The sequence below is a fragment of the Sminthopsis crassicaudata genome, chromosome X (assembly GCF_048593235.1).
Source record: "Sminthopsis crassicaudata isolate SCR6 chromosome X, ASM4859323v1, whole genome shotgun sequence".
Taxonomy (NCBI): Eukaryota; Metazoa; Chordata; class Mammalia; order Dasyuromorphia; family Dasyuridae; genus Sminthopsis; species Sminthopsis crassicaudata.
In genome coordinates, this window is record NC_133623.1 from 62,036,191 (window position 1) to 62,059,861 (window position 23,671).

A 23,671-nucleotide genomic window follows, 5' to 3' on the forward strand; every position below is an offset into this window, starting at 1 on the left:
AAGAGAACAAATACAGAGTGGTTAAGTACAGGGTAGTTTGGGAGGGAGGGTATTGGCCCTAAGCTTAAAAAAATTATGTTCCAAGCTCTCTGCTACCGACCCAGGTGGAAGCAAGTAGAGAAGAAGATTCTTCTGGTTCTGGAGTTGTCCGCTGAATGTGACATAACCAATGGATGAGTCCTTCTTTGTTAATTGAACACAGGGATTATTCAGACAGTTCAATGCCAAACTGTCAAGAAGGTCTGCTTGGCTACTGATTCTAAGGTTAAGATGGAAGGTCATGAAAATGCATGAATCATATCTTGAAAAGACATGATAGATTCTATCCAGAGAGATGGAGTTCATTACAGCCATGGGATGCCCAATGGAAAGCTAGAAAGTGAAGTGTTGTCTATGGCATAGAGAAATTCTCAGTTTAATTGGATTAGACGCAGTGGTCCTCAAACTTTTTCAATAGGGGGCCAGTTCACTGTTCCTCAGACTGTTGGAGGGCCAGACTATAGTAAAAACAAAAGCTCACACTCTTTCTCAGGCGGGCCGCATAAACCTCCTCAGCGGGCGTATCTGGCCCACAGGCCATAGTTTGAGAAACCCTGCCCATGCAGGAAGAGTAGTGATGTCCAATGAGGTTGAAGGCATAGGGTGGTACCATGGTGGGAAAGGCTTCAAACGTATTTTGTCCTAATTATTAGGGAGTCTCTGTAGTTTTTTTGAGTAAGAGAGTGAAGTGCCATGTCTTCTTTGAAGTCATATCTTTGCTTAAGAAAAATTGTGACAGCAGTACTAGCCGTTTTAAATATTAATTTTAAATCTGAATTAAATAAAAATTAAAGATTAATTTAAAATAAATGATAAAATACCAACAGTGCTGTGATTGTCTATTTCCCTGTACGTACTTCTGCTTTTGTCTTGTCTTTCAAAAATGATTCATGTTTTTCTTTATTTTACAGCACTAATATTATTCTCCTCTTCCCCCACAGTTAAGTAAAAGCCTCTTCTTGTAACAAATAAGTACAGTCATGCTAAACAAATTAATGTTATTTTCTTTGTGTCTGAGAAAGTATGTGTATCGGAGGAACTGGTGGATGAGGGCCTGGTACTTAGAACATACCCCAAACTCTCTGGTACTAATCCAGGTGGGAGCTAGTGGAGAAGAGTATTCTTCTAGTTTTGGAGTATGCTGTTCAGTATGGCAGAGGCAATGGACCTCCTTGGTTGCTGAACCCAAGGACTCTGTCAATTCGCTGCCAGACTGGGTCAAGCCTAGATCCCTTGTCCAGATGTCGCCAGCTCTGGCTGCTTATTCTTCTGATCCCTTGAAGCTCACAAAGTCAGTCTCCAATGCTCTTTTACTTTAGATCAGAAAAGAACACAACAGAAACCAGACTGAAGACCAAAGACACTAAAATTGGGGGTGAAGATGTTGTTTGTCCTTTGTTCTCAAAGAGAACATGGCGTCATGTCCATGGCGTCAGGGAGGTGATGCAAGTGAATTGGATTTTAGTGAGGGTGGGCTATGCAAAGTCACCAGCCTCACTTTCCCCTCCAGAGCCATCTGACTCCAGTGAACAGATAGAGATCAGGATGACTGGAGATGGCTCTGGATGAAATGGGAGCCCTTGGTTTTTTTAAGTTCAGTCTGGCTGAGGCAATGCCCATTCATTGGTTGGGCGTGAAGATTAAATGGCAGGTTCTGGCAGCTGTTTACCTCCTCCCCAAACTAGGGACTTAAAAGCAAATCTTTTCTTTTCCACCTCCTGGGAAATCAGAGAGTTTGTCTGCCTTTTGTATACATATCCCTTCTGCCTTAACAGCCAATTAAAAAGTCTTTTGGTGATAGTTCAGTAAATTTACAGGATGTAGAAGATATACTCAAAGGCATAGAAAGTGGGAGGGAAAGTCTTCCTGGTGGAAGGAAGACTTATGAAGCCTTCATGTGGGTTGGTTAATTAGGCACAGCATATTGCTCATGTTCTAAGGATTGGGTACTCATTGGTCAGTACTCCCATTCTATAGGTTTTTCTCTGCACTGACAGTCAATCATATTTATTACCCGATGTGATCAAGTCACTTCAGCGCCATGGACCTCAATTTATTCATCTGTAAAATTAGAGAGTTATACTTGGTAGCCTGTGAGGTGCTTTAAAAGTATTAATTTGATGATCTTATGACCTTTCTCCCAAGAGATGGAAATCATCCATTTTTATTAGTCTTCTGGAGTCATAATTGGTCATTGCCATGATCAGAATCCTTAAGTCTTTAAAACTGATTTTTCCTTTATAGCATTGGAGTCATTGTATGAATAGTCTTCATTCTTCATTTTTGTATCATTTTACACCCGGATTTCTCTCAAATTATCCCCTTGTGTCTTAGGACACCATAATATTACATTACATTCATAAACCTTATTTTGTTCATCCATTCCAATATTTGGTGGAAATCATGTTGTTTCCACTTTTTTTTTTACCACGACAGAAAAAGTACTGCTAAAATATCTTTGGACCTAACCTTTATAGTGGTATTACAGGATCAAAGAGTATGCATAATTTGATGATTTTGGGGGTGCATTTTTTTCCAGAATGTTTGGAACAATTCATAGCTCCGTCACCAGTGTGCTAATGTTCTAGTTCTTCAGCCCCTCCAACAATTTCCATTTTCCTTGTTATTTTTGCCAGTCTTATGGATGTGAAGCCCAACCTCAGGGCTACTTTAATTTCTATTGCTCTAATTATTAATGATTTGGAGCATTTTTTCATATGGTTGTTGATAGCTTAGGTTTTTTCCCCTTTGACCATTTATCTATTTTAAAACAGCTCCTTCTAAGGGCCATCTCACTCCTTTTAAGGTTGAATTTGAACTGTATTTTTCCTAAGTTCTAAGATTTTTCTTGGCAAATTGAGTTTCTGACTTTCTTCACAAGTTCAAAGCCTCTCCCAAGTCACAAACACAATTTCTATTTGTATTCAGCTCAGGACCTTCTCTCTCTTCTCTCTCTTCCCACAACCTTTCCCCTGCCTATGTTAACTACTAATATTTTGTTTTCTACTCAATAACTGGTCTATGTTCTTTCCTTCCAACAGAGTGATTTTATTGGTCTGGCTCTCATTGATTGACCCACAATAGGTGTCAGGCCCAAGTCCTAGATGGTCATTGTTTGGGCCCTGATTAGCTCAGAATGAATGCATGACAATTGTTTCTATTTTGGCCTGAAACCCTAAGGATCTTCCTCTCCCAGATTGATTTTTTTGTGGGGGACTGGGTAAAAAAGGCCATTCTCTTCCTCATTTCTTACCTAGCTTTAATCACTGAATGGGGGTTTCCTCAGACTGAGACCTGTTGAAGAAAGGCCAAGGTCTCCCCCTGCATCCAGGTTCATCTCTAGTCTTCCTGATCAATATCTTGCCACTGGACCCAGATTCCCCAGAGGGGAAACTGAGGCATGTGACTTTGCTCAGCCCTCCCTCACTGAAATCCAATTCACTTGCATGTCATGTCATGTTTCTCTGAGAATGAAGGCCAAACTACAAGCTTCATACACGGCTAAGGGAATAGTTTTTTAGCCTTACTATTGCACTGATTACTAGGAGCCACTAGATGGTATAGCATATAGACAACTTGACTTAGGGTCATGAAGACCTGAGTTCAAATGAGACCTAAAATGCTTATTAACGGTGTGATCCAGGCTGTTTTCCTCACTTCTCTCATCTACAAAATGGGATAATGATCCAGTTATGTCTCAGAGTTGTTGTTAAGCTAATATTTTTTTTCCTGAGGCTGGGGTTAAGTGACTTGCCCAGGGTCACACAGCTAGGAAGTGTTAAGTGTCTGAGATCAGATTTGAACTCTGGTCCTCCTGAATTCAAGGTTGGTGCTCTATCCACTGTGCCACCTAGCTACCCCAAGCTAATATTAAATATATGTATAGAGTTTTGTAACCCGAAAGTGTTAGATGAACATTAGCTACTATTGCCAGCATGTCCCGTTTCCTTTGTTGCCTGGGGTCTAATTAATAACTAGCAGCTTTGACTTGGATACCCTCCCATTTGTCCTATAGCATCTATCCTGGCCATTGACTTAACGAAAAAGAACAGATAGAAGTAAATAGTGGAGAAGATGGGAGGACAGGAGATTGTGATTAGGGAGGGGAATTTCAGAATTCAAAGTAAATGGTGAGGTTGAAGTCTATGATGGGATCACCCCCGTGGAAGACTAAAGTGGGGATGAAAGTCATAGCTGTTTCGGAGGGTGATGAGGGGCGCAGGGTGGGTTTAGCATTTGACTGGACATTAATGTAAATATTGATATCACCAATAATAAAGGAATGGATTGGAGTGGAGAGAAAGATAATAAGGGAGGTAGAAAACTCATTAAGGAAAGAAAGAGGAGAATGACTAGGAGATCAAGTAGATGACAGGTCTGTGGAAAGGGTAATATATGTATAGATGGTACAAATGAAGGGTGTTGAAGTGGCAGTGGGAGAGAAAGGAGGATACCTACCTTTCCTCCTGGCCTGATGTCTGAGGGGCCACTAGAGGAGTGTAATGAGCATAATTGCATATTTATTTATTGATTTATTGTATTGTTGATTATTGCTGATATATCTGTCAGTTATTAAAGAAGAAATTTGATGAATATATTTTTGACCACAGAGATTTCCCTAGAGGTTGCTTTTTGTTTTCTTTGTCAAACTCCTTAATATTGAATGAGCTTCTTTTTTTTTTTTAGTATCTATTATGTGGATTATTATGTAAATGGAACACGCTAATGGTTTAGAACTGGAAGGAACCTTAGAGGCCATCCAGTCCAATACCTTCACTGTTACAGATGAGAAATCTGAGGTCCATAGAAGTTAAATGACTTGCCCAAAGTCATACAGTTCTTGGCAATCTAAAGTGTTAGATGGCAGGGATATGAAGCCAAAATGAAACAGCTCCTCCTCTGGTGGAACTTACATCCTGCAGTTTGGATTTTGATGTGATTTTGATGGCATTGTATATTTAAAATTGGGTAAAGTAGACAGGTGGGCTTAGGGAGGAGTATACTAGGGGAAATTCTGATGAACTGAGATTTTACTGTATTAGAAATGAATCACCAATTAACATAGTATTAAAATTATTAAAATAGGTATTAACATTCTGATAAGTAATAATGGCCTCCGATGATGTCATGAAAGAAATGATCAGACCTGTTGTTGCCTATAGAATGGCTGGCCTTTTCCATCAGGTCTGTTAGTTGTGTCAAAATCACTACATGAGTAAAATTTGTTTGGATTTCCAGAGCCCAGAGATTGTAATTAGGGGTACTTAAAACACTCCAGCATTGAAACAATGGTCAGACATTCCCAGACCAATAAATATCGCTGAAAAGAGTAAAATGGAGAAAGTAATTTGCAAGGCTACACTTGAAAATCAAGTCATCAGAGCATAACACTATCATTACAATTATCTGTCAGAAGATTTAGTTCAATTACATTTTTGAATTCTCTTGTCAAGATGGCCCAACTCCTCTCAGGATTTGGGACTCCCAGGAGAGGTTAAGAAAAAAAGAATACTAATGCCTTCATTAGCCATTGTTACACAGCCTGCATCCTTTCAGATGTTTCTATAGTCTTTCAGGGATGAACACGCTAACCCGAGGGAATCAACAAAAGCATGAAATCCCAAAGTGGAATTGTGGAATTCAGGAATAAGAGCCATTTTATCACGATTGCCCAAGTTAGGAGCAAATAATTTTCGGGAAAAATAAGGCAAGGAGAACTTGTAAACAAGTGAATAAAAGCATTCCACATAATTCCCAAAGGCTTTCTTCACATAGCAGTAACTTTTCAGTGCAAGGACTACAGAAAATGGAAATATCAGATTTCTATGGACTTTTGCTTAAGACATTTGGAGTTTTAGAAACATTTCTGGAATTTTACGTTGAACCTTAGAGGTCACCCAGTCCAATACCTTCACTGTTACAGATGAGAAATCTGAGGTCCATAGAGGTTAAATGATTTGCCCAAAGTCACACAATTTTTGGCAATCTAAAGTCAGAAAGCAGATTCTGTGCTTCCAAATCCAGCTCATATCCTTCCAATTCAGCTTTGGTAACAGATATTACTTTTCTTGCCCATTGATGGACTCTCAGATGGACATTGCTAAGAGATGGATTATATTGATCTATTTGGCAATTTGTATTGACAATTTTGCCAAATTTCAAGGGAACTGTATATCCTCTCTTCATCATGGTAGTGTGCCACACTACACTTGATTCTGACTTTGCCATTGCCCTTAGCTTTGCACTCACCTCTCTAATATGCATATCTTGTGTCTCTGACTGCGAAGGAAAATCCCTGATAGTAGAAATCGATTTTTAGATCAACAAATTCATAAATTTAATATAGGTCGATTTGGTTTACAACTCACACAGTAAGAAAATATTCAGTAGGTGCTCAATTATTATTTTTGGAGCGAATAAGCTTCTACATAGGAAAGTTCATAATAAGTAAGTATTGTGAAATGCTTACCCAGATCAAAGTAATTAACATACCCTAGTTCTAATCAGACTAAAGAGGAGAAAAGTGGCCTAATTTGTGTGATTCTTTGATGATGATTATGTGGTTCAGACTCAGATGTTGAGTATTTAACTTTATAAAGAATGGAAAGTCATTTAGGTAAGGGGGTAGAAATAGTTTTTGAACTCTACTAATAATTATATGTTTAACATTCATTTACCTCTGCATATCATTGACATAACTGTGATTTAGGTTCTGGGCAAAAACTATTAATGACAGGGATTCTTAAACTTTTTCCATTTAAGACCCTTTTTGGCCTGAGCAATTTTTACGTGACCCTAAATATATCAGTATATAAAACAGGTATACAAATCAAACATTACTCATGACAAATCCTAATTCTGTGACCCCCACATTCAGCTATGAGACTCCATATTGGGTGTCACAGTTTAATAAACACAATTGAAGTAACTGGGATTTAAGATGTTACAAATATAAAGGAGAGTACTTTACAATCTAAATCCAGTTTTTCCTTGTTTTTGCTACTTTTCAAAAGAGATCAATATGCTAAAATGTATTTTACCAAGGAGATGTCATCAAAGAATCATAGAATTTTAGAGGTGCAAGGGACTTCGTTGGCTACAAAGTCTAACATATACTGGATGAGGGCTCATCCAGTCTCTACTTGAGTTTATGACCTCCTTACGCAGCTTAATCTACTTTTGGAAATCTCTTACTGTTAGAGCATTTTCCCTTAATTTAAGTCTCCATTTTCCTGTTTGTAACTTGTTCCCATTTCTCCTGTTTCTACTCTGAGCCAACAAGTTAAAATCAAATTTGTCTTCCATATGATTGTTTTTCAAGACCTTGAATATGGCTACCATGTTCCTCTAAATTTTCTTGCCTAAGGGCATATGAGGGTAGGTAGGTGGCACTGTGTAGTGAATACAGTGCTGGAACTGGAGTCAGGAAGACTTCTCTTCCTGAGTTCATATCTGATCTCAGGGAGTAGCTGTGTGACCTTGGGCAAGTCACTTACCCCTGTTTGCCTCAGTTTTCTTATAAAATAAGCTGGAAAAGGACTTGACAGATAAATCCAATATCTTTGCCAAGAAAACCAAAGGGGTTCCTGGAGAGTCAGACCCAACTGAAAAATGACTGAACAGAGCCAGCTATGTAGCACAGTAGAATGAGCAAGACTTCAGCTTAAATCTAGTTTTAGCCACTGACTAGCTATGTGACTCTAGGCAAGTTACTTAACATCAGTTTGCCTCCATTTCCTTAACTATAAAATGGGAATAATAGCATTTAGAGAATTGTTGTGAGGATCAAATTAGATAATATTTTAACGTGCTTAGCACAGTGGCCAGCACATAGTAGGCACCTAATAAATGCTTGTTTCTTTCCTCCAGGCTAAGATCCACAGTTGCTTCAACCAATCATCACATGACATTGACTTGTGACCATTGGCCATTGTAGCTTTCTTCCTCTGGTTCTTCTTCAGTTTATTCATGTCCCTTTCCAACTGAGATCTTTAATTCCTCATGGTATTCCAGATGCAATATGAGCGACCAGGGCAAAAAAAACACCCAAACAAACACAGAGGCACTATTACCTCGCCATTCCTGTGCCTTTCTTCCTGCAGGCCCGGATTGCATTAACTTTTGTTTTTACTTTCTATGTGAGAAAGGCTCTGAGCCAAATGCTCTGCAGCTTGCATATTTCTTTGATATTATTATATATGCTTTCATTTGTCAGTGCATTATTAGTAGTTTGAGATAGTGTATTCACCACCACCATATTTCCTTCAATTTTAATTCCTTAATTATTATTATATTCCATGATTTGCAGCTTCATTCAGAAAAATATTGATGTTAAAAAGATCCCTTGTTTTAATTTAAAAATAAGCTTGGGGGTCACTGGAAGTGTTTCATAATTTTCTAAGTACAATCCTGGTTTTCTTCCTCATCTTCACTTCTGGGTCCAGTTTATTGTTCATTTTCAATGGCTGTCTCCTCTCTCTCTCATATATATATATATATATATATATATATATATATATAATTATATGTAATATATTATCTATAATATATAATGTGTTATATATTATATTAATGATACAGTATATAATTAATTTTATATATATATATATATATATATATATATATATATATATATGAGAGACAGACAGACAGACAAAGGGAGGAATCAGGTCATTGGGCTGTCCATCCACAGACATATCATAGCCCTTTTGCTACAAGTCATTTGAGTTTAAAGTATGATAAGACAGCAAAGTATCTCGCTAGCCAGAATTTATGCCAAAAGTGGGGGAATTTACTGCTGACACACATTGCTTTTGCCCAAGTGGACAGTTGAGGTACATAAATAATTTAGAGTGATAATGGATTTCATTTGGGAGTCTGGGGTTTAATGAAGTCACGCCATCCACCATGAGAGATTGTGGAACTCACTATCTACTGTAAATTCTTCTATTTGGACTCTCTGCTAAGACATCCTCCATGACGCTGAATGCCACTTTTGGCTAGCAGACATTCCCTCTTTTTAGATCTTGCCTAGATTAATAACAAAGTTATCTCTGTAGCATCTATCGAAGAATGTTTTATGATTTTAATGCATACATGGGAGAGAGATTGTTGGAAGAGTGACTAGGTCTGCATCTTATTGTCCTGAATCCAGTGCCCTTTTCAAATTGTCAACAAACAATAAGTGGGATCTTGTATTTTGGCTACTTTTCTGTTAATTATGTGAATGAAAGATGTTGAGTTTGGAGTCAAAAGACTCGGGTTCAAATTTCAGTTCTGTTTCCTTTGTGACCTTGGGCAAGTCCTTTAACAGCTCAGAATTTTACCTTTCTTATCTGTAAAGTGAAGCTGGTGAACAAGACAGGATTTTGTTCTGGGGTCCCTTCTAGCTCCAATAATGTAAAGATGTATACTTTGTGCTATGTTGAAGAATGATTTCTAAAGGTCTGTTTGTTTTCTTCTCTTATTTTCACTTAACCTTTCGGAGCTTCAGTTTTTATTGCTGTAAAATGGAGTTACTAATAGTGTCTCTTATGAGGTTTTTGAGAGATTCAAATAATTTTATAGCGCTTTGCAAATTTCAAAAATATGTGCATATGTGAGTTATTGTTTGTCAATAGGTGTGTAAGTTATTCTTTTATGGATTCATAGAGCTGATAAACAGCCATAAGGATTTGGAGTGTAGGGAGATAATAGTGTTGCCAAAATTAAAGCTGGAGGAATTGTCTGCTGATATATATCTGTATCATAACGGTATCTATTTCATTATCTATATAAAATAAAGTCTTAGATTCAAACTTCTCTACCTTGCCCCATTTTTCTGTTCCCAAGTTCATTTGCATGGCCACACAACAGGCTCTTGGGAATTTCTAACCATAAGTTAGTTAGGACAAAGTCTTTTATTCTCAGCCTCTGATACTAGGTGAAAAAGAAATGACCTAATGTTAGTAGGAAGGAATTCTGTGATCTCATTGGTGAATTTCTCTTTCAAATGATTTCTGAAGTCTTTCATACCACAGAGGAAAATCTCCCATGATTACTCTTGAAAAAAGATTCGAGTCATTGAGCTGGACTGCTTCTTGACCAACCTTTACTTCCCATTCATACAATGAGAATGTTCTAGTTCTGCCCAAGTTTTCCTTAAACGATTCATTCTTCAGGTTCTGGAGACTCACTAAAATTAAACCTCTCTGGATCTGCTATTGAGATGGAATTGTCACTGTCCCTCTGACGCTTTCTGTCACCATTGGCTTCAGTCTTCATGTAGACCTTTGCATGAATTGTCAGGACATCCAGGTATTGTGTTCTAGCTCCACAGTGTTCTATTTATACTTCGAGGAGGTTGGAGTTGTTCTCACTCAATCCAGTTATTTTTGATATGTCTGGACATACTAGAGTCACCGTACCTCTCTTTTCAGTACTCATTTCTTTAAGTAACTTCAAACTCTCAACAGTGTTACCCCTGTATGATCAGTTCTTATCTGATTCACAGAAGCTTAATCCTACTAAAGAAAGGCTGAAGAAGAAACCCAACTATTTCTCATAGAATGACTAGAATACAAGGATCATTTAGGATCTGTAACCCAAACACAGTGGGGATATTCTATATCTCAAATGTAGTTACGGCTGAATGAGGTTGGAGAAATCAAGAAAGAGTAAGTAGGTAAAGTAAAACTTAGCTCTTTGGAGACCCCACCCCATCTCAGCAGCATTTTCCAATACCAGTTCAGTGGCAAGAGGTTCTTATATAGTAATGATAGATTCTCTTTTAAAATCCACTTAATCTTCATGTGACCACATGGTTTCCATTTCTCAGACAATTTTGCATGACATCCTTTACTGTGTTTTGCCATTGCTGTTCTTTGTTGATTTGACTTTCCTTTCCAGGAGGGAAAGCTTTGCTTACAAGGCTGTTTTCCAGTAGACCTCCTTCAAATTCTTGCAGTGAAATCGGAGTGATCCGGGCTAATCTCTTGTTTGACCTTAATGCCACATGTGGCGAAGATGTCTTAGAATCCTGCGAGACCATTTTGCTTTCTTCCATCATGCTCTCCTTCCTCATATACTCTACCTTTAGTTGCAGGAGCAAATGTACTAATTCTGAATACTGAACTCCTCGTGTCTCTTTCCTAGCTTCTCTAGCTTTTGTCAAGCCCCAGCTATAGTCCTGCTTTCTACAGGAAGTTTCTCCCAATCCCCATTCGTTTTAGTGCCTTTCCTCTGTCGATTATCTCCATTTTATCCTGTTTTCAGCTGTTTGCATATTGTTTCCCCCATTAGACCATGAGCTCCTCTGGGACGAGGTCTGCCTTTTGCCTTTCTGTGTATCCCCAGCACTCACCACTGTGCTTAATAAACATTTGCTGACTGACAAGCTGAAGGCTGATCCTTTTGCTTATGAAGAGGTAGCTCCATAAATAGTAAACTAGAAAGTCTGCCAGCATCCTTGTGGTCGGCGGTCCCAATCCAGAGATCTTGATTCAGTCTAAAGTGGCCTATAGGCAACATACCATTGATTACATCGCGCTGTGGCAGCTTCTTCAACCCAAACACAAAGTCAGGGCCTTCTCTTTCTCCTCATGAGAGTTCATTAGAGTTTTTATATGAGTGTCACCATCACTTTCTGCATCATCAAATTGGATATCTAGCTTTGAAAGACTTCCAGTCCTATAGTCTCAGAGCATTGTACTTTCCTGTACATGTAGCATCATAAGCAGGTCCCCCGAGACTCACCAGTAATCATCCATGTTTCTCTGCCTCATCTCTGTGCTGCCTGTATATCGGCTTTGTTACCTGTTTCAGCCCAGACTTCAAGGTATCCCCATTCAGCTGGCAGGGCTGCCTCTCTGAAAAGAATGCTAATATTCCAACCTTAGGTAGCATGACTGCATTTGGAGTTACTGGGCTTGGTGCTTTTGCTGCTGAGGACATATAAGCTACTCTGGGTATTTCTCTGTTAACTAGTATACTCACTTATTTCTCCTAAAGTTGCCAATTTTTTTTTTTTTTGCTAATTCCCTATGATCATCATAGTAAGAGACTTAACTAATTAAGTACCAAATGGTCCCATTTGTTGTTTTCCCCTATTACATGTAAATTTTTAAAATTCATTAAAATGTTGTTCTGCTTCCCCACCCCTTTCCATGAGACAGCAAACAATTTGATAGAGCTTATATATGTGTAATAAGACAATCCGTATTTCCATATTAATTGTGAAAGAAAACACCAAAAAACCCCACAAAAATTAAGATGAAACATAGTATGCTTTGATCTACATTCAGTCTATATCATTTCTTTTTCTGGAGGCTCATAGCTTTTTTCATCACATGACCTTTGTGATTGTCTTGAATCATTGTATTAATGAGAATAGGTAAGCCATTCACAGTTGATCATTGTACAGTATTGCTATTACTATGTATAATGTTCTCCTGGTTTTGTTCACTCATTCCGCATCAGTTCAAATAAATATTTCCAGGTTTTTGTGAAAATATTATCATCATTTCTCATAGCTCGATAGTATTATATCAAAATCATAAAGTACAACTTGTACAGTGGACATCCTCTCAATTTTCAATTCTTGCCCTCTACTGAAAGAGGTGCTATAAAAGTTTTTGTATATATAGATCCTTTTCCTTTAGTCTTTTTGTGATATAGACCTAGTAGTGACGTTACAAGATCAAAGCATACATAATTTATAGTATTGTTCCAAAGGACTCTCCAAAAATGCTAATTATTGTTTCTTTAGGAATGCTAGGATATATTATTGTATCACTAATGGAATAATAACAATTGTTAGTATCTGTGTATCACTTTAATGTTTACAAAGTATCTAAGGCCATATTTGACCTCAAGTTTTCCTGACTCCACGTCCAGTACTTTTGCCACTGCACCCACCTAGCATGCCATTGCTAATTCTCTGTATTCTTTGTCCTATACTTCACATTTCTAGAGTAGACTCAGTGTGTGCTGTAAAGGCTGTTTAATAGCAACAGCAGTGATTAAAAGGCATTCATAAAACCAGTAGTCATTGGGCTAGGTTCCATTATTATGAAAGAGCATTTAATTGTCTCTGTAGTACCAGAACATCTAAGACATGAAGATACGGGCAGGATATTCCCAGGAGAATTCAGTCTTCTTTATTCTGTATCAGAGCTGAGATCATGGTTCTTTGCTTCAACAACCTGACTTAGAATAAAAAATTCCCATGATTCTCTTTGGCTTGCCATGCATATTTGAGTCAAAATACAAGGTAAGCACATAAAAATTAATTCACTGGGTTTTTTTTTTAATTTTGACCAGTGAAAATTACATTATCTCTTTTTATTACTTATCACTGTCTTCTTCTTTACCTTCTTTCATCATGGTATCATCTATGGTTTTCCACTCTCTATAGTTTTTAGCATCTCTCTTTATTCCTTTATTCCTGCTTGGTTGAGAACCATTTTCCTACATGGTTTTGTCTAGCTTCCCTCCCATCTTAATTTCTTTTCATTTTGACTTCCTTGTGCCGTCCATCACAGATTGTGAAATTAAGAATACCATTGTAATGGCTTCAGTGTTGTTTGATGGAAAAAAGAATGTGTTCTCGAAATCTTTGACAGATCTTTTCCATTTTTTTAGGTCTCTCTGTTATTATTTTGGTTTCATACTTAAATGTCTTTAGAATGATCTCGCTTAATTTAGTCTTGCACAATGTTCTTGCTAAATTGCTTATTTATCCTAGCTGTTTTAGGAAGTTATAGTACTCATAATCTTTGATATTTGTAAGATCTTATAAATGGGTTTACTTTTTAAACTAGTGTTTCATTTGGCTACTGTATCTCCCTGGCAAGGAGATTAGGTGCTGGTTTGGTACAGAGGGATAAGTTCTTCGTAAATGGTTCCTTTGGATCTTTATGTTTTCCCATCTTTGCATAAAAATAAAACTATACACTCCTAGATTAAGATATAGCTTATCTTTTGGAAATGTAGAGATACAGTTGTAGTTTTGGCAACTCAACAAACTATGATAACAGACTTCTTATTTTTTCTTTTCTTTTTCTTTTTTTTTTTTTCAGCTACCCCCGGATATGAAAGATGAAGCCACCAATTCTCTTGGCTCTTGTGATCTGTTCGGTAGTCAGCACAAATCTGAAGTTTGTGTCAAAGAGGAATTCTGGTAAGTTGCTCATTCTTGATCTGGGGATGTTGTCTGAGCATCCGGAATGGAACTGGTCTCTATAATTGTGTCTTTAACCAGCAGTTCTTGTATTCTAGCTCTCCCATGAGAAATAAAGTTTCAGATGGAAGTGAGATACATTGAGATTCTGATAAAATTAATTGCCTAGGGGAACTCTGTATGACACATGAACTTTGATGGCACAGCTTCTACCCAAAACACATCAGACATAGACAAAGACCTTGTCTAGACAAGGTCTTTGTCTATGTACAAGGTGACTACCTAGACAAGGTGCTCTGTTGGAGGTTAATATTCAGATGGGAGCAAATGCTGGCCTATTGGTTGTCGATTCATGAACAAAGGTAGTCCTAGGAAGCATTGAAGCTTTGGAAAAATACAAATGAGCTTTGATTCCCCACTTTTGCCCCAAATGTCTAACAGGCATCCGTCTAAATAAAGCTTTTGAGTTAGGCAGTATTAGCTAATTGCCTGAAGAAAAATTTCTCTGGATGAGGGAGGCTGGCAGACTGCCAGGGTCGGGCTAAGAGATTAGCCATAGTCAATAGACATTCCAATCAACGCTTAATCATTGTTTGATAACACTTGAATGTATATGTCATCTTTCAGTTTTGATTATACATTTTAGCTATAATTACAAACTATACATGGGAACTTAAGAATCGATTTTTTGTCTGTAATCTTTCTAGTAAGACATTGAGAAATGTATTATTCTGTGGAAACAAATGATTCAGAGGAAGATGGCTGTTGGCTCCTGGACCACTATCTCCCAGAAAGGAATTTATATGACTCCTGACTTTCTGATTAAGTGCAAAATCTAGCGGAGAGGGTTCATGTCTATATTTTTTTGAAATGATAGATGCTCGAGGGGACTTTGAGCTCGCTTTGTGCTTGGACATTGAAATAGTTGAAGGGTGTCATTACTTTTTAACTGATAATATATTGAGCTTAATAACATAGATGCCATCCAAACGATTCTGAAGAAGTAAAGGTAAGGTAATGGATCAGTAGCACTTGCTCACTGACATAAAGACAAATGCGGCACACGTAGATCTCCCAATCCTGACTACTTAAAGCAGCCTGATGTGGTCTGCAGGCATTGCACACAGCCCTCTGGAGCAGCTTTTTGGGCCTTAACACAATCAGAAACCTTTTCTTCTACCAGATGGGAAGCAATTAGGGACGTCACATAATTGTATTGCCACTTTGCACTATCAAATATCCCTTCCCTTTTCCTCCTCTCTTCCTCTTCCCCCTTGACTCTTCCCTTATCCCTTTTCTTTGCTTCACTCCCTATCCTCTTTTCCTCCTCCTTCCCTTTCTTTTTCCCTCTCATCTCCTTTTTTTCTCCCTTTTACTTTCTTCTTCACTTTTCCCTTTCCTTCTCTCTCATCCTCTTTTTTCCCTGTCCCTCTCTTCTTCCTTGCTCCCTCTCTTTCTCCCTCTCATTTCCTTTTTTCTCCCTTTTCCTTTCTCCTTCTTCTCCTTCTCTTTCTCTCTCTCTCTCTCCTTTCCCCCTACCTTTGCTCCCTCCACCCCGCCTCCTTTTCTATTCTTGCTCCCTCCCTGTCCTCTCCTTTTTCTTTCACTCTTTTCTCCTTCCTCTTCTCCATCTGTCCCTTTCCCTCTATTTATCCATTTCCTCTTATTTCTTCCTATCCCTTTCCCTTGCCAGCTCTCTCTTTCCTTTTCTCTTTCTGTAAATTCCCATCCCTTTCATTCTCCCTCTCCCCTATCCCTCCCCTAGCCTCCTGTCATTTTTTCTTTTTCCCTTTCTTCCTCTCCTCTTCTACTATTTCTTCTCTCCCTCCTTCCCTCCCTCCCTCTTTCTTTCTTCTCTTCCCTCTCCTCCCCTCCTCTTTCCTCTCTTCTCTTTTTCATCCTCTCCATTTTCTCCTTCCCCCTTCCCCCTTCTTTCCCTCTCCTAACTTTTGAAGTGAGTATCAATTGGTAGTTCATCTAGTATATACATGTATGTTTGATTTTATATATTGTCGCTCATCCTTGTATATATTATAGGAAATATATTTTTTCTCTATTACTTTCAAGCTTCCCTGTTACTCCAAGCCTTCTTTCCTCTAGTAACATTTTCACTTTTAATCTTGCTTTGAATGGACTATCACTGAGATAAAACAGTCGGGGAGATTATCTACCACCAAATACAGCTTATTGGACCAGATCCCATTTTTCTCACTTGACTATATTCTAACGGTTCAGGCAGTGTCAGAAAGGAAAAATGAATCAAACATCAAAAAAGCCATTTGTACTGCAGTAGTTGGATTCAAATAGAATATATACTCCCCCTTTCCTCCCAATACTCTCCACACCCTTATTAAAGTAGCCAGCTGTGTACTCAGATTATAGTTTGGAAAAACTAGGTTTATGGGGAGAGAAGCACTTATAAAACAGGTAAAGGAGAATGGCTTCTCAGTGGATTCCCAGTATGATTTAAAAAGTAGGTAACTTTCATAGCACCCCTTTTTGCTACATCTCTCTCAAAGTTTATGAGTATCTTTTTTGGCTTTTGGTTGTGTCCTTTCTCTACAGCTAGGATGTAGGGTGAGGAATGATCAGCCCTTCAGAATAGAAATTGTTATGGAAAAAAATCTCTTTTAACAAGTCCTGTTTTTCATGTTTGTTGATATCTACAATTGGGAAGAGAGAGGAGGTGAAATTATAGAATTTCAGCTTCTCTGAGCCCTAGAGATGTGAACAAAGAGGCCCAGGAGTGTTGCCGAGAATGGATTGGCTTCAAGCACCACTTTGTTCCCTTCTCCTTCCTTTTCTGATTCGCTGCCTCCCATCATACTCCTTCCACTTGTAGCCCAACGCTTCTGCTTTGCGCCACAGGAGAATTGGTGATGTTCGCTCACTGCGGCGTTACAGTCAATTTCTCTTTTGAAAGAATGTTTAATAACATCTAATAAAAAAACTCTCACTAAATAATATTGCATGGTGGCCAGTTGAGAGGGAGGTTCCTGGGCCTCAGATAGTTAAAGAGCTCTAAGTATAAATCTATATTCTTAATGATATTGGCATGTGATTTCAGTGCTAAAAGGAAAGACTCCTTCTGTCAATACAAGTTGATATTCTTTGAAAATTATAGTCATTGAGCAGGAGTTCTTTAGCTGGGACTTAAGAATTAAAAAAAAAAATTGACAGCTGTATTTCAGTATAGTTTTTTTTTTTTTGATAATCCTAGATATCTTATTTAATTAAAAACATTGTTCTTAGAAGGAGGTCTATAGATTTCACCAAACTATTAGGGTCCCTGACACAAAACTTTGAGGAACCCTAACCTCAGAGAGGACTTATAATAGTGCAGGGAGGAGCCAGGTTAATTTCCAGAGATGAGACCTTTTTATTTAGAGGCAATAAAGAAGCCACAGAGTTTATTGATTAGAAAGGGGATGGAGTCAGAGCGGTACTTTTAGGAAAATTCCTTCAGCAGCTCCTTTGGGGCTGGATGGAGGTGGGGAGCAATTTGGGGCAAGGAGTCTTATTAAGAGGCTCTTCTAATAGCTGAGGGGAGAGAAGACGGCCTGCCGTGTGTGAGTGGAGAACTTGAAAGATGTTGGGAGATGAATGCTTGATAACGATGTCGGGAATAATGGGGATGATTCTGATCCGGGTAATCACAACTTAGATGTGAAGTCTGTTTGAAGAGTTTTTGAGTACTTCTTGATAAGAAGAGATCTGTATCACTGAGATAGCCAGGATTATAGCTTCCTGTGGGTTCTGGTGAGCAATGAATGAAGAAGGAACCATTGCACCTTTCCTGTCAAATATTGGGTAGCACAATACAATGAAAAGAGGACCTGGGCTCAAATCCCACTTCTGGTGCTTAGAACCAATGAGAACTTGGACATGTTATTTCACTTCCTTTGAACTCAGTTCCCTCCTTTGAAAAGTGAGAGGGTTGGAATAGATGGCCTCTGAGATCTCTTCTAGATTTTGGATTTAGTGTATGACCCTGGACAAGTCACTTACCCTCCCTGCACCTCAGTTTCCTTCTGTAAAAACAAACAAGTCAGGCGGGATGACCTGAGGTCCCTTCCAGATCTACAGCTGTAATTTTATAGTCTTATGACTTAGAAAAGAATATAATTGTTTTTTTTTTTTTCTCAATCTTATGCTGATTGCTGGAAACCTTCCAGATTCCAGGAGATATGCAAACAAAAGGAGCCATAATACATGGTGTACTACAAGCACAGCCATCTAGTCTGCCTAAGAAAACAGCTGAAACAGCACTGGGGCTGCAGCTGGGGCCAGGTCACATTCATACTTACTACAAAATGCAAACCAGTTAATTTCTAGGTCTGCTGAATAGTGTAGGATAGGTTTGCATTAAGTGTTTGTTTTGTTGTTTGGTCTCTGCAGAATGTTCCTGCAGTAGAAATGTATATTCTTCCTGCCGTATCCCTTGTGTTCTTTGTGATTTCACATCCTCATGAAACAGATATTTTTGAGAGTATTTTCTCTTCTGTCTCTCTATCATGACTTATCCATATTTTACATGTGAGATGAACTGAGGCCCAGGGATGGGAAATGACTTGCCTAAAGCCCACTTCAGAGATCATCTAGTCTAAATCGCTCACTTTACAGATGGGGAAACTGAGGCCCAGGCTCTCAACAGTATGGATCGGAGTAGTCAGGAAAGACTTTATAGGGCTGGGGATTAAGGAGGGAGAGATGCTGCAGCTGGGCCTTGAAGGCTGTGGTAGATTTTAATGAGTAGGGAAGGGAACTCTCCAGTGCTGAGAGAGATACTAGATGATAAGATTTTATATTTGGAAGGAACCTCAGAGATAATCTAGTTTAGTTCCAATAGAGAAATGTGGGAGTGGGCGTGAGACAGGAAAAGGGGGGAACAGTTCAGAGGATAGTGACTAGAAGGGAGGATATATATGTGTGTGTGTGTGTGTGTGTGTGTGTGTGTGTGTGTGTGTGCGTGTGTGTGTGTCCCCAGCCATTTATCCACTCACGTACCCATCTACGGCTATCTAACTAGTTTTTTTAGGACGTCGTGCCAAACTGATGTCGGTTCATATTAGAACTCAAACGCCGTGGCTGAATTTGAGAAATCAGAGGTACACCATGAGCATTCTGGACTTCAGAGTCCTGTCAGTGAAGCAGATGTCTTGCTCCTCTCAACAGAGAGCTGTTGAACAGTTGCTGTGAAATGAGGCTCATATCATCAATGGGTTGACTTGTTTTGCTTAGCTGATAGAAGGTAAGTTCCTCGAAAGCAAGGGCAGTTTCTTTGGAGGTTTTGACTTTATTAAAGTCATTTTTTGGTGAAACTTTGTGTTCAAAGTTTTTCTCCCTCCCTTCACCCCCCCAAGACAGCAAACAATTTGACATGGGTTAAATATAGGCAGTTCTTTTAAACATTTCCATATGTGTCATGTTGCACAAGAAAAATTGTACCAAAAGGGGAAAAAACCATGAGAAAAAAAACAAACAAACCAATAAAACAGATGTGAAAATATTAACTATGTGTCGATCCACATTCAATCTCCAAGTTTTCTCTCTGGATGCAGAAGCACTTTCCACCCTAAGTCGATTGGAATTGCTTTGAATCACTGTGTTGTTGAAGAGAGCCATGTCTATCAGAATTGATCGTCGTATAATCTTGCTGTTGCTGTGTACAATGATCTTCTGGTTCTGCTCATTTCACTCAGCGTCAGTTCCTGTAAGTCTCTCCAGGTCTCTCTGATATCAGCCTGCTCATCATTTCTCCTAAAACAATAATTTTCCATTCTATCTATGTACCATAACTTATTCTTCCATTTCCCAACTGATGGGCATTCACTCAACTTCCAGTTTCTTGCCATTATGAAAAGGGCTGCTACAAACATTTTTGTACATGTGGGTTCTTTTCCCTCTTTGGAATACAGACCAAATAGGGAGACTATTGGAACCTTTTGGGCATAGTGCCAAATTGCTCTCCAGAATGGTTGGATCAATTCACAACTCTACCAACAGTGCATTAATGTCCCACTTTTCCCACATCTCCCTCCAACAGTTATCATTATCCTTTTCTGTCATGTTGGCCTATCTGAGAGGTGTATAGTGGTACCTCAGAGTTGTCTTCATTTGCATTTCTCTAATTAATTATGATTTAGAACATTTTTTCTATGACTAAAATGGTTTTAATTTCTTCATCTGAAAAATATTCAATTTATCAATTGGGGAATGACATATTCTTATAGTTCTGAGTTAGTTCTTTTAAGACTTTTGAAGCTTTTAATAGAAACACTAGCTGTAAATATTGTTTCCCAGCTCTTCTTTTCTAATTGGCAAGGACAGTTTTGCTTTTGTCTCTTTGTTCCCAGCTCCTAGCACATTGCCTGGCACACAATAGGTACTTAATAAAAATACATTGAATTGAATTAATTTCACATCTTTATTATAAGAAAGACCTGTGGGGGGGGGGAAGAGAGAGCCCTGGAACAAAGAGACGCAGCAATAAAATAATCAATTTTCTCACAAAAGTTCTTTAAACCAATGAATTCTTTCAGAATAAAAATTCACAGACAATTGAGTTGATTAAAATATTTGCTATTTTATAAAGAATGCTTTCAGGTAGAGAACTGTTTAAATGGCATGATGAGTTATTGTAGCATAGTGTGAGGGTTATCAGTCTAGGTATTAGGAGATCTTAACTCTACCTGATACCCTATGACCTTGGGCAAGTGACTTCCCCTGTCTAAGACTGAGTTTCCTCATTTACAAAATGCTGAAGTTGAACTAAATGCTTTTAGGAGTCCTTTCCAACTGTGCCATTCTGTGACTATCATTTCTTAGAGAATAGCATATTCATAGAGCACTGGATACACAGCTAAGAAGACAAAGGTTTAAATCACACCATAGACATTCTGATTTAAATCAAATAATTTATTCTCTCCAGACCTCAGTTTCCTTATTTTTAAAATGAGGGGGCTGGATTTGATGGCTTCTGAGCTTTCTTCCAGATTTATTTTTAATTCTATACTCTAAATGCAGAAGATCCTCAGAACTTATCTTTGATTCTTTATTGTCCATATGGGGAAGCAAATAAAAAATAGAACAAATTGAACATTTATTTAATGTTGAGATCTGTATTTATGTTCCTTCCTAATCTGCTGCCTTTCGATGGAAGAATATGAGGATATCTTTTTTTTTTTACTGTATTTCTTTTTGTTTTATTTTATTTTGGTTAATATTATTTTTTATTTTTTCTAATTACATGTAAAGATTCATTTTTGTAAGGTTTGAGTTCCAATTTTTTTTTTTCACCTTCTCTTCCATACTTCTTCCCTTTCCGATCCAGCAAGCAATCTGATATAGGTTAAACATGAAAAGTCATCTTAAACATATTTCCATTTTAATTATGTTGTGAAAGAAAAATCAGAAGAAAAGGAGAAAACCATGAAAAAATTAAAATAAAAAACAATAAATAAAATCATGAAAATAATGTGCTTCTATCCTCATTTAGTCGCTATAGTTTTCACTCTGAAGACAGATGGCATTTTCCATCCCAAGTCTACTGGAATTTTCTTGGATCACTAAATTGTATAGAAGCCCTAAGTTTTGGGGCAGCTAGGTGGTGCAGTGAATAAAGCACCAGCCCTCAAGTCAAAAGGACCTGAGTTCAAATCTGCCCTTAGGCACTTGGCACTTCCTGGCTGTATGGATTACTGTTAATGTGTACCATGTTTTCTTGATTCTGCTCACTTCATTCAGTATCACTTCATGTAAGTCTTTCCAGGTCTTTCTGAAATCTGCCTCATCTTCATTTCTTACAGAACAATAATATTCCATAATATTCATATATCACAATTTACCCAACCATTCTCCAGCTGATGGGCACCCACTCAGTTTCCAGTTCCTTACCACTACAAAAAGGGCTGCCACAAATATTTTTGCACATGGTGGTCCTTTTAGCAGCAGGGAGATATTTTTTAGTTTTTAGAGATATTTTGGGTAGCTGTTTTTTTTTTTTCCAGGAATGTTTTATCTGTCCATCCACGGCACCTCATTAGGAACATGTGTATACATTATCAGTCTTGGATCTGTTGACTCAAGTATACTTGCTTAAATGACTTGACCTCAGTACCATCTCTACAAATGGTACTCTTTTCAGCTAATCTACTAACTCTCCGCTATTTAACTCTGGAAGTTCGAAGACTCAGAGAGTGAAGAGTGATTTCCTCACATGGTCTATAGTGGGAAAGCACAAAAGAACAGAGAATGCCAGCAAGAAGAGAGCCCAGGGTAAATAGAATGTGTCTGTTATTTCCTCCTTCTTCCTCCACAGGCAAGAATCTGTCCAAATGGCTCTCATATTAAACAAAAAAAAGCATGGAGATTGACTTATTTTTCAGGGACCTTCAAGGAGGCCTTTTTTGATCTTTTAGCCCCAGGGCCCCAATTTCCAGAGCCCCTGATTCTCACATTGCAGCCCATCACAACCTGCTCAAATCCTCATTTAGAGCAGGCTGCAAGTAATGCCATCAGCTTCGTCCTGATGGTCTCTTTCTCTGGCTTGCAAAGGTAAACTCGCTGTCAACCAGCTGTCTGTGTAGTTTCTTAGGAGCTCTTTATAATCATGGGGTCCATCGTAGGTCACGGGGCCAGAGACAAATGGATGCCATCTGTTGCTGAGTGCCTATTCTGGGACTGTCCCCTGCCTGTCTCCAGAACATTATTCTTCTTTTCCATAAGATTCTCTCGTGTTTTGATTGTTTCTTTCAGGCTGGAACGAAGAATAATTTTGCATTGCTATTCTCTCCTTTTCCCCACTTTTTTTTTTATTTTAAGCAATAACACTATGTCAGATGGTACAAGTGGAGAACTGCTCCTGCTTAACAGGATTGCAGGTTGAAGAAGCCAAATGCCAGTTGCCTTGGACTGAATGGCTTCTTCGCTTTCTTCCAATTCTCAACCTCGTGATCACACAATTGTATGATTGATTATTAGAAAATGAAGTCCACCCCATCCGCGGTCTCAAGGTCTTCTTCCCCCAGCCATCTTCTGCATTCACTTTGGAGGAAGTTATTGTGGATTAGTTCCTCTGGTCAAAGATTCAGTTTTGGGGCTGCCTGCTCCATAGGGCAAGAACCTGTTTGCACCTATCATCATCATCATCATCATCATCATCATCATCATCATCATCATCATCATTATTATTATTATTATTATTATTATTATTATTATTATTACACCTATTGCTGCTTCTTAATTTCTAACACAATCAGTGCTATAAAACTGTGCTTCTAGAGCTGGGAGGAATGTCAGCGGAAATCTAGTTTACCTCCCTCACTTTACAGGGGAAGAAATTTCCCCATAGAGGGTTAAGAACTCACTTCCTCTTCTCACCACATTAAAGCATCTCTGTTACTCGATGCCATTGTTTATATGACCTTTGCCAAGTCATTTTTCTTTTTAACCCATAGCAGTCTCAACTTCAAA

At 38.3% G+C, this 23,671-nt stretch overlaps 1 protein-coding gene across 1 annotated transcript in view; it reads left to right on the forward strand.

Annotated features, from left to right (window-relative positions):
• The window catches only part of IL1RAPL2 (interleukin 1 receptor accessory protein like 2), a 945,856-nt gene that overhangs the window by 67,164 nt on the left and 855,021 nt on the right, over positions 1–23,671 (forward strand). Inside the window, exon 2 of the mRNA XM_074277659.1 lies at positions 14,097–14,197. Within this exon, the coding sequence (XP_074133760.1) occupies positions 14,116–14,197 (82 nt within the window). The 5' untranslated portion in view covers positions 14,097–14,115. The remainder of the gene's footprint in view (positions 1–14,096; positions 14,198–23,671) is intronic.